The 11277-nt window shown below is 45.6% G+C and overlaps 1 protein-coding gene across 3 annotated transcripts; it reads right to left on the bottom strand.

The window, feature by feature from the left end:
- Nucleotides 1-5557: 5557 nt before the first annotated feature.
- LOC146322355 (trace amine-associated receptor 13c-like) lies at nucleotides 5558-6857 on the bottom strand. Of its 3 annotated transcripts, none has more exons than XM_084724309.1 (2): nucleotides 6682-6857; nucleotides 5558-6374 (listed from the first exon to the last, which is right to left on the bottom strand). In XM_084724309.1, the coding sequence occupies exons 1-2, from the start codon at nucleotides 6852-6854 to the stop codon at nucleotides 5558-5560; spliced, it is 990 nt and encodes a 329-aa protein (XP_084580435.1). In that variant the 5' UTR covers nucleotides 6855-6857. The 3 variants fall into 3 exon arrangements, with proteins under 3 accessions (XP_084580435.1, XP_084580434.1, XP_084580433.1); XM_084724308.1 differs by having other exon boundaries at nucleotides 5558-6370; nucleotides 6774-6854; XM_084724307.1 differs by having other exon boundaries at nucleotides 6778-6854.
- Between the last annotated feature and the right edge of the window lie 4420 nt (nucleotides 6858-11277).

Below are 11277 nucleotides of genomic sequence, written 5' to 3'. Positions count from 1 at the left end.
AAATCTTTTCCAGCAGCATGCCGCTTCAATGGCCACGCAGAAGTAGACATATTCAGCGCTAACTGCCCGGGCTCAGCAGATAAGCATGGTCTTGGCCCAGGTTTTGTCTCAGCTTTTAGGCCCCCTGCCAGCTCCAGATAAGGCTAGCCATTGGCCTGCTAGCCCCCTGTCAGCTCCATGTCCAGGAGCGGCTAGCTGTGTGCCTGCTACTCTCCTGCAAGCTCCTGAAAGAGCTAGCCTACAGCCTGCTATCCTCCTGTCAGCTGCCTCACCAGTCCTGGTGGGCCTGCCATCTCCATCTCCTGTGCTGGGGGCGTTGCCGTCACCATCTCCTGTCCTGGTTAGGGCGCAGCCATCTCCTGTTCCGGCTGGGTCGCCGCCACTTCCTGTCCTGGTGGGGCCACCGCAGCCATCTCCTGTTCCGGCTGGGTCGCCGTCACCATCTCCTGTCCTGGTGGGGTCGCCGTCACCATCTCCTGTCCTGGTTGGGCCGTAGCCATGTCTTGTTCCGGCTGGGCCGCAGCCACTTCCTGTCCTGGTGGGGTCGCCGTCACCATCTCCTGTCCTGGTTGGGCTGCAGCCGTGTCCTGTTCCGGCAGGGCCACAGCCACTTCCTGTCCAGGCTGGGTTGCCGCCACCGCAGCAGCAACCAGCTCCAGTTCCTGCTCCAGCTGGGTTGCCGCCGCCGCAGCCACCTTCGCCAGTTCCTGCTTTGCCTGGGCCGCAGCCGCCTCCTCCAGTTCCTGCTTCGCCTGGGTCATCACAGCCGTCACCCACTCCTGCTCCTGCCCCGGCTGGGTCATCGTCGTTGCTGTCGCCCGCTCCTGCTCCTGCCCCGGCTGGGTCGTTGCCGTTGCCAGCTCCTGCTCCAGCTGGGCCATCCTCGCCATCATTGCTCCTGCTGGGCCACTGGCGCTGCAGCCTCCTCCAGTCCCTGACTGGGCCACAATCACCTCCTGCCCATCCTGAACTGCAACTGCCTCCAGTCTCCCTGGCGTTATCTGCTCGCCTGAAGACTGCTTCATCTCAGCGGTGCTGGTCGCCTGAGGGGTCCCGTCTTCGTCTTCACCAGCGCCCATTGGACTTCGCCAGCGCCGCTAACCGCCTGCTCGTCTGCCCGAGGGGTCTCGCCTTTGCCACTGGTCTCCTGCTCGTCCGCCGGCTCGAGAAGAGAATGCACAAGAAGAGAATGCGCAAGAAGAGAATGCGCAAGAGCAGGTAATATATGGAGACAGCAGGCCGTCTCCAAAACAGCATCACACTGAAATAGTTTACTTTACAATAACGCCTGCAAAAACCAATACAATAAATATGAACTGCAAATGTCATGCAGATATGTAACTGGTTATGTTTTACACTGAAGCACCTTGAAAATGTGTTGTGTTTTATAATTAATTATTATCATCGTCATCACTATTAATTTTACTGGCTGAGGAGCGGGGAGAGAGATGGTGCAGTAGAGAGGGGAGGCGAACAGATCCAGAGGCCGCGAAGCTTCCCGGTTCCACTGGCACACCTGAGCCATGTGGAGGAGCAGTTAAGCGGCGGTCTGTGCTCCTCCTTCTTCTCCTCTCCCACCTAATCCTCATCTCCTTGTCTCATCCTTGCTCATCTGTCCCGCTGTGAAACAAGTTGTTCTGTTCTGAAGTTTCAAGTGTGCAAAATTACGCACAGTTCTATCCAACCAGCTCTGACAGAAGCACACATAACTTTTTTCTCTCAGGCTGGGTCGGACTCCTGTGGTCAAATATAGTGTCTGTATATTTTGTATGTTATAGATCATAATTGTTCAATCATTGTTTTTCTGGATCATAACAAACAAGCAGACACACACTACAGCTGCTCCAGCTGTCATGCTGACTCATCCGATAAAGACAATCTGACAGCTGTGATTGCGGCCGTGCTCACTTTGCAGGTCTATTTAGATTTATTAGGCTTTATAATTATAATTCTTTTCCTCATTAGTGAGTTCATCTTTAAAGATGCATGCGCGCACGGCTGCTTAACATTGATGAAAAGTGTTCTGTGATTGTGGAGATGTGTGTGCCTCAGCCAAGCGCGATACACATGTGAACGCTTTTAACTTCAATATTTACATTTTATTGCTGATAGAAAATATGTTTGAATAACACTTAACTAATCAACACTCAAGTGGGAGGAAGAGAATGATCATAAATGAAGGAGTTTTGTGATTGTGAAGACGTGTATGTATTTCGGCCAAGGCGTTACTGTAAACTATTTCAGCGTGAAGTTGTTTTGGAGACGTCCTGCTGTCTCCATATATTGCGTGCTCTTGCTCATTCTCTTCTTGAACCAGGAGATCTGTCTCCTTGCTTTGAAAATCTTCTCTCTTTGTTTCCTCCTGGTAAATCCGCCTTCATGCTGATGTAACCCTCTTTTCTTGTTGTTCGTGTTCTCCAGTTCTTCCGGGCTGTGGGTAATAAGCGGGCTACAATATGTCTTTGTTTCTCTCTCATTTAATATCCGCCAACACGGCACGACAGTATAAAACAACTCCAATTTAGGGGTACAGCAACACCTCTACACACTGTCAAGCATGAGGCACTCTCTCCGAGTGTGTCACCTATATCTGTCCGTACTAAGACAAGAGCAGGTAGGAACCAATTAACTCAACCAAGGGGATACGTCACTTAAAACACTGCACATGAACATACAAATGAAATAATATACAAAGTAATATAAATGACAATGAAATAATAATTTACAGTAACTCAATGACGCTGTAAAAATATTACTACTTAAATATAAATAATATACCTACTGAACTGCTAGATAAGAAACACAAATTTACACAATAAATTAAGTAATAAAAATAACCCAAAATATAATGTGTACAGTATTTACAGTTACACTGACACCACTTGCGCTGCTGGCGCACCTGCCTCTTAAAAGGTGATGAGAGCTGACTTTCTGATTGGTTTATTGCAAGTTCGGTCTAAACTCGCCTGTGAATTAATGAGGGCACTTGGGCTCATCTGATAGGTGTATCCTGCTTTACGCTGGTGGCACAAAGGGCGGGACAGGGCAAAATATCACTCCCGCCCCTGGCACAAGACCGCAAAGGTGGATTTGGACACACCTTGAATAAATTAAATCCATTGCACCTCGCGCTTTCCACTTATGCTTTCGATCAGCACAAGACATGACCACAAGCGCGTTTTACCCGAATGTGCTGAGCATAAGATAGCAAACGCGCCCGGCCACACCTTTGTTTTGCCTTCTTGTTTAGACCACAGGCCCACAGTGGCACAGACCCAGCGTAATGGTGTTTGCTATCTTACACACATGGCAAAAATCGCACTTGCACTGGCATAAGATAGCAAAATCACTTTCGCTGGAGTAAGATAGCAAAATCACTTGCACTGGCGGCGCAATGGCTCCACAATCACCAAACACCTTAATTTACATTAGTCTTTATTCTCCACAGGAGTGTCGATTAGTGAAGTGTCCTTTGAACATATCCACCAGCAATAAAGTGTAAATATTGAAGTTAATAGCGTGCAGGTATGTGTGTCTTGCCTTTGGCTGAGGTGCGCACACCCCACAATCACCAAACACCTTTCATTTATGTTTAAAGGTCCTGCATGCGTGTGTGTGTCTTTGAAGTTAATCTCACTAATAAGTACAACAGTACTATTATTATAATTATAACGCCCAATTAATCTCAGCAGACCTGCAAACAGGATCACAGCTGTCTGATAGTCTTTATCAGACAAGTCAGCATGACAGGTGGAGCAGCCGTAGTGTTTGTGTCTGCGTGTTTGTTATGATCCAGAAAAACAATGTTTAAACAATTATGCTCTATAACATAGATGTGTGCTTCTATCAGAGCTGGTTGGATATATCTGTGCGTAATTTTGCGCACTTCAAACTTAAGAAACTCTCTCTGATTATTTCGCAGCGGGACAGAAGAGCGAGGATGGGAGGAGGAGATGAGGATTAGGTGGGAGAGGAGAAGAAGGAGGAGCACACACCGCCGCGTATCTGCTCCTCCACCTGGCTCAGGTGGGCCAGCGGAACCGGGAAGCTTCGCGGCTAGACTGGATCTGTTCGTCTCCCCTCTCTACTGCACCATCTCTCTCACCCGCTCCTCAGCCAGCAGAGTTAATGATGATGATGATGATGATGATGATGACAATTAATTATAAAATATAACATACTTTCAAGGTGCTTCAGGTTAAAATATAAGCAGTTACATATCTGCATGACATTTGCGGTACATGCGGGACATGCGTTTTATTGTTTCTTGCAGGCATTTTCACTTCTCGTGTTGTTTGTTTCCTCCTGGTAAATCCGCCATCATGCTGCCTGCTCTTGTGCTGCTGGCGCACCTGCCTCTCAAAGGTGATTAGAGCTGACTTTCTGATTGGTTTATTGCATGTTCGGCCTAAACTTGCCTGTGAATTAATGAGGGCACTTGGGCACATCTGATAGGTGTATCCTGCTTTGCACTGGTGGCGCAAAGGGCGGGGCAGGGCAAAATATCACTCCCGCCCCTGGCACAAGATGGTAAAGGTGGATTTGGACACGCCTTGAATAAATTAAATCCATTGTGCCTCGCGCTTGCCACTTGCGCTTTAGATCAGCGTAAGATAGGGCTCTTAGTGTTTGGGTCATTCTGCAACATTTTCATTCCTATTTGTGTTTTTGAACCTTTTCAATTTGCTTTCAGGGCCTGTCCCTCCGATGTGGATTCAGATTCCACCTCAGTGCTTCTACCACTGCATCTCAGTCCTTGTTTTGACATGTGGATGTTAGGCCCTCCTATGACTGAAAATGATTTCTGATCTGAGTTGATTATTGAAAGATGCCTGAAAGTTTGAACTGCATCAAATAATGAGGACTTTGCAATTTAGAATAAATCATTCAGTGGGTGGAAAATTCACATGGTTCTCTCAGTTTGACCCAGCTCATCCAGCTCATTTGAAGGTTATATGGATAAGGTATATGAAATATAGTGGCACTGTTAGTTTTTCTGTTTGTACTGACTAGTACATTTTCTCATCAGACTGGAGAGCAACAATCATAAGGAAACTGAGGAGAGCAAAACAATTACTTTGTCAAATATTGTCTGAATTTTTCACCTAAATTTGCAACCAGCTTAAGTCTATGCATACGATTACAATGATTGGCAGAAAAGAACTTTGTCATACTGTTCTGTATACAGAAAGAGACATTTTTTTTTTAAATACATTGTAAAGCTTCATAGAGCAGGTGTGTCTCTCCACAGTTTCTACTGCCTCAAACTGGCAGCCCATTTCAGGCTTAAAACTACCCCTCAATTGGATACACTTTAGATAACAACACAGTTCTATTAAAATGTATTGCATCTATGTATATCTGAAGGATTGCATGTTGTTATTCAGTTTTTTGATTTCCAGAAGTATGACGAAAATATGTCAGTAATAGAAACAAAAAAAGTATATTTTCAGAAATATACACTACACTTTCTTGTAGAACTTGAATGTTGAAGTGTCTCCACTATGAGATGATATCATCAGTGGCCCAAAACAAATTTCAGTTTGAGTCTCCTGCTCTACAGTATGTTGGCCTCACATGAGCCAGGCTGCAGTATCTGAAGAGTACCAATGAGTTTAACTGCTTTTCTAAACCACGGATAAAACAAGGCATAAATCACAGGGTTTACACAAGAATTAAAATAGAACAGATGATTCATAAAGGATAAAATTGAAATAGTGAGCATGCTGTCTCCTGCAAGAGACACGCAGTAATATGGACAGAAACATATTATAAACACAACAACAAGAATGCCAAGAGTCCTTGCTGCTTTCAGCTCAGATTTTTTTGTGGTTACAGACACTGAAAGCTGGAGTGTGGCAGCTGTAACATGAGAGCGCATTGCACGAGCCTGAGACACAGCCACAGCAAACACTCTCATATACAGAACTATGATGACAATAACTGGAATGATGAAGGTCACAACAAGGTCAACAGCTCCTGCAACAGGATCAATTATAGTCACACACTCTCCATAGCAGGAATTATATTTGTCTGGTTGATTCAGGATATCCTGTATAATGAGACCATTGTAGAAAACAGAATAAAACCAACACAGACAAACACAGAGTTTAACTCTTTTCCCAGTGATTCTGGTGGTGTAATGCAGAGGGTCACAAATAGCAACATAGCGGTCGATTGATATGAGCACCATGTCTCCTACTGAGGCAGAGGTAATGATGAAGGACATATAATTATAGAGAGAACACACGACATCACCAAAAAACCAGCAGGATGTGTTTCGGAGAATTTCTGCTGGCATCAACAGGAGGCCTACGAGAAAGTCTGAGACAGCCAGAGACAGGAGGAGGATGTTAGTGGGTGTGTGGAGCTGCCTGCAGGGAGACAAAGAAAAGCATCACTAAATCAACAAGTAAAGACAAGATGATATCTTTTAAAAAAACAAAACAATATGAGTCTGGATGTTTTCTGATCTGCCACAGTTATAGTTAATGTATGGTTGAACAAAGAGACATATGTTGATTATTGGCAGGAGAGAACATAATCAGACATTTGAGCTTTGCTGTTCAAGGCAGAATATAAGGCTAATGTGCCAAGGTGAACATTATTTAGTACAAGGTCAAAGACAATTCTGCTTGTAAATCTACAAATGTATAGAGAAGCTGGAAAGTTCATTTCTGCCTGAAGTGGGAGACTGAGATGATGACGAGCAGGTTGAGAGCCACAGTGAGCACAGAGATGGAGGACAGCACAATGTGAAGGAGCACAGCTTCAGACCAATGAGATGTGGGCTTCATGCAGGAGGTGTTGAGGAGTTTTGGAAAGCAGAGCTCTGCTCCATCCTCGGCCTCCATCCTCAGAGATCTGCAGATATAGATGCAGCTCTGGCAGCTTTCTGAGCAAAAATAACTAATGTATTTGTCACATTCTCTTCATTTGTCCCACCCTCTGTTTCTCACTGTCTATTGGACTCTGATGCTCCTCCTCCCTTGCTCTGCACATCGTCACTTTCCCTGCAACCATCCCTCCCAGTCTCTCTCTCTTCTTGTTTCTGTTTGTCCTGCCTCCTCATACCTGAGGTATGATACTGTATGACATGAATCCCAACTAACCCTATAAAACTGACGTTGCAAGGCATCTGCATTTGCAAGATCATGCAAGAATCCATTTAGCCAGGCTTCAAGTGGTGCAGCCAATGAGCATTCTACAAGAGACTTCTGGCAGGAACGGGCCTGGTTTCAGGTGTGATGACAGCGAGAAGTATCCATGGGAGTGACTCATCTTAAACAAACAATGGTGGCTCCTGAGGAGGTTAGCGTAGATACTACAATATCATCAGCTGGATCAGAATTGGAGAGTTGCTTCTTTGAAAGGAAAGCAAAGAACAGCACTGAAAGCTTTCCTCCATGGAAAAGATTGTCACTTGTCTCCCAATTGGCTTCAGTAGGGGTTTTATCTGACTGGATGAAGTTAGCCTGCATTAGAGTTATTTGAAAGTGCCTGGCATTTTCTAAATAGTTTGTAAAGACAACTTCCCTGATGGTTCTGTGTAACAAATCATCTGGTTTGAAAACACCAAAGTCACTTAATAACACAAACGACCAAACATCCCAATCAGATGCCTGGACCACCTTAGCTGGCTCCTTCTGACAAGCAAAGGGTCGACTCTGACCTTCATACGATTCTCCAAGATCCTCAGTCTATCTCTGAGGTTGGTTCTAGCCTCCCTATGATGGAAGCATATTTTGGCCAATTGTATCTGCAGTCTCATTCTTTTGGACGCCAGTCAAAGCTCATGACCATAGGAGAGGAGTGTAATGTAGTACAAATGTTATATCAAAAGCTTTGCCTTCCAACTCAGCTTCCACTTCACCAAAACATTCTGGTACCACATGCACCTCATAGGTGATGCCAACTGGGAGTGGCAATCTACTATTTTCCAGCAGAGAGCCAAGGCCACAGATTAAGAGGTGCTGACACCCATCCTGACTACTTCACAGTTGGCTGCAAACCATTCCAGTGTGTGTTGAAGGCTACAGTCTGATGAAGGCAACAAAACCGCGTCTTTTGCAAAAAGCAAAGACAGAATTCTAAAGTTCTCGTGACTAAAATGTCTAATCACTCCAGCTGTACCTTGATACCTGCCAAGATTGTCCCTTGTCCCATTCTTGTTTCATGGCCAGAGTCCACCACCCACTGAAAATGTGTTTTGAATCCAGACACCACTCACTTTGGTTAAACAAGGACTGGAGCATAGCAACAACACTGGTCCCCAATACTCCTACAGTGACCCCCACAGGATTCCCCTGGCTACACAGTCTTAAGCTTCTCCAGGTCAACATAACACATATAGGCTAGTTGGTTCAACTCCCATGACCTCTCCAGCAAGCCTGCAATGGTAAAGATCTGGTCCACTGTTCCACAGCCAGGACAGAGTCCACATTGCTTACCCTGAATCTGGGTTTTGAGAATTTGAGCCTCCTTTCCAGCTCCCTGGAGTAAACTGGGGAGGCTGAGTGGTGTAGTACTCCACTAATTAGAGCACAAGTTCTGATCCCTTGACAGCCCAGCAATAGCTAGAGCCTTCAGCATCTCACCCAGTGCCTTGCCACTGGGGATCTTATTAATTACCTCAGAGACCTCTGCCAGGGAAATGGGTGCGGCTTATCCCAAGTGTTCAGACTCTGCCTCTCTCCACAGAGGACATGTTGGTAGGTGTTCAAGTGGTCCTCAAAGTGCTCCTTCAACCGTCCAATAATAAGTGTCCAGTCTGGGTCGACAGTTCTGCTGCTATGCCAAGCCCTTCATTCCCTTCCTGAGTTTTTGAACGGTTTACAAGAACCTACTTGAAGCCAACCAAAAGTCCTTCTGTAAAGCCTCCCCACACTCTTCCCACACTCCAGATTTTGCTTTAGAAAATGCTGAAGCATCAGCCAATCTGGCCTCCCAGCATGTCTGTTGCTTCAGGATACCCCTGGGCCAACCAAGGCTTAAACGCCTCCATTTTCAGCTGGTCTCCACCAGTGGGTCCTTTGGATGTCATCACAGCAGGTCGTCATGACAGGCCATCACAACATCATGACAATGACTTTCTGAGCACATTTCCTACCAGGCAACCCTACGATGGAGTCTTTGAGGATATCCCAGTCAGATTCCATTTCCCCAGCCTCCCCCAGGATGCATGAGAAATTCTTCTGGAAGTGGGAGTTTAAGGTATAATCTGCAATATTTTCCTAAAATGAAACAATATATAGACATACATTACATATCTCATACAATCTGTTTAGGTCATCACTTATGACCCACTAGATGTGTGTGGTGGATCTGCCTTCTGCCTGTATTTCCTTTTTTTCCTCATTATAAGAACCACCTTGTACATGGTGTTTGTTATGGCTACTCCATGATGAGCACTGACTCTGACACTCAATAACAAACACCACTCTAGTTCAAATCAAGCAGTTTGCTTCTCCTAATCATACCTCCCCAGTATCCAACAGGTACTATGAACTACTCTTCAGTGCATGAACACACATAATAGTCAGATCCTTCCCCTCATATTCACACACAACTATATGTAGCTGGTCCCACTCCACCTCCCACAACAGCTCTGGTTCCTTCCCCAACAGAGAGCTGTCAGTACACCTAGGATCCCTGCCTTTGACTGCCGCTCAGCCCGTCGACCCCAATGCCTCTCCCTGTGACTGATAGTCCCACAGGGCTGTGCCCAGCTACCCACCGTGACCCAGTCAGTAAACACTTACTGGCAAGCTCCCCTCCCAAGACTGGTGCCTGGAGGAGGTTGAATAACCTGCCCATTTGCCACATCTCATTGTTATGATGGTGATAGAGGTTAACCAGCGTGTTTTGTTTGTTTTGTTTGTTCTTTGTCCTCCTCTCTCCTCCAACTTCTCCTGGATGCCTAGTTCCTGCTTAACCACAAAGTTGGCCTTCCTTACCACCAGTTTTGATGCCACCACTCCAGCATACCACAGCAGAGAACAGTACACTGGCTGCTACAACCTGGTAAATGATCTGCTTGGGGGACACCTTGTGGGAAGGGAGCAGTGAGGGATTTGCAGTTGTTGATGGAGATGAATTGAAGTCTGACAGAGAGGTACAACTTAAACCAGTTTAGGGCAGTGCCAGTGATATTGAAGACTGTTTCAAGTCGGGTGAGAAGGATGGAGTGGTTGATGGTGTCAAAGGCAGCACTGAGGTCGAGGAGGATGAGGATGTTGAGGTTACCGGCATCAGAGGAGAGAAGGTCATTAGTAATTTTAAGGAGAGCAGTTTCAGTACTGTGGTTTGAGCAGAATCCGGATTGAAATGTTTCATACATGTTATTGGCAGAGAGGTGGTCTTTCAGTTGAGAGGCAACAACACGTTCCAGTACTTTTGACAGGAAGGGTAGGTTGGAGATTGGCCTAAAGTTATTGGGGATGTCAGGATTGAGTCCAGTTTTTTTTAGAATGGGGGTGACAGCAGTGATTTTGAGAGATGGTGGGACAACACCAGTAGACAGGGAGGAGTTTATTGTTGTGGTGATTAGTGGGGAAAGAGCAGGAAAACAGGTCTTGACAAGACATGAGGGGATGGGGTCCATGGTGCAGGTGGCAGGTTTCATTCCAGTAATGACCTTGGAGAGGTCTGTAGGGGAGACTGGGGAGAACTGAGACAATGGTTGACAGGATAAGGGGGGGCAGGTGGATAGAGGGGAAGTAGATGCAGTGGTGGTTAAGTTGCTGTAGATGTCGTCTATTTTGGTTTGGAAGAATGAGAGGAAGGAGGTGCATTTGTCGGCTGTAAATGCCTGAGAACTGTTGTTCAGAGGGTTGAGGAGTTTGTTGATTGTGGAGAAAAGTGCTTTTGGGTTTCCAGAGCCAGAGTGAATCTGTAACGGGTGTTCTAAGGACCCAAAAGCAGCACACTGAAAATCTGGGACAGTTGTTAATGACCTTTATTTTAAACAGGAAAAACAGGAACACGTGCAGCCGCAGAAACACAGAGAACCGTTCTTTCTTCAGGCTCAAAGCCCCAACACAGTCTCTGGAGGGAAGGCTCAGTAATAATTAAATTTTTTTTTTTATTTTTAGACCTGAAAACAATAAGTATTTTCCCAAGCTGTTAAAATACTATAGATATATTGATGACATTTTTGGCATTTTGCAAGGCGATCCAGAGGAGCTCAATGATTTTGTGAGTTTGTTAAATGGATTTAAAAAGAATCTACAGTTCACATGTGAATTTAACACGGTAAAAGTACATTTTCTTGATATG

This window comes from Lutjanus erythropterus, chromosome 8 (assembly GCF_056507025.1).
Source record: "Lutjanus erythropterus isolate fLutEry1 chromosome 8, fLutEry1.hap2, whole genome shotgun sequence".
Classification (NCBI taxonomy): Eukaryota; Metazoa; Chordata; class Actinopteri; order Lutjaniformes; family Lutjanidae; genus Lutjanus; species Lutjanus erythropterus.
This window is presented reverse-complemented; position numbering and strand designations above follow the sequence as displayed.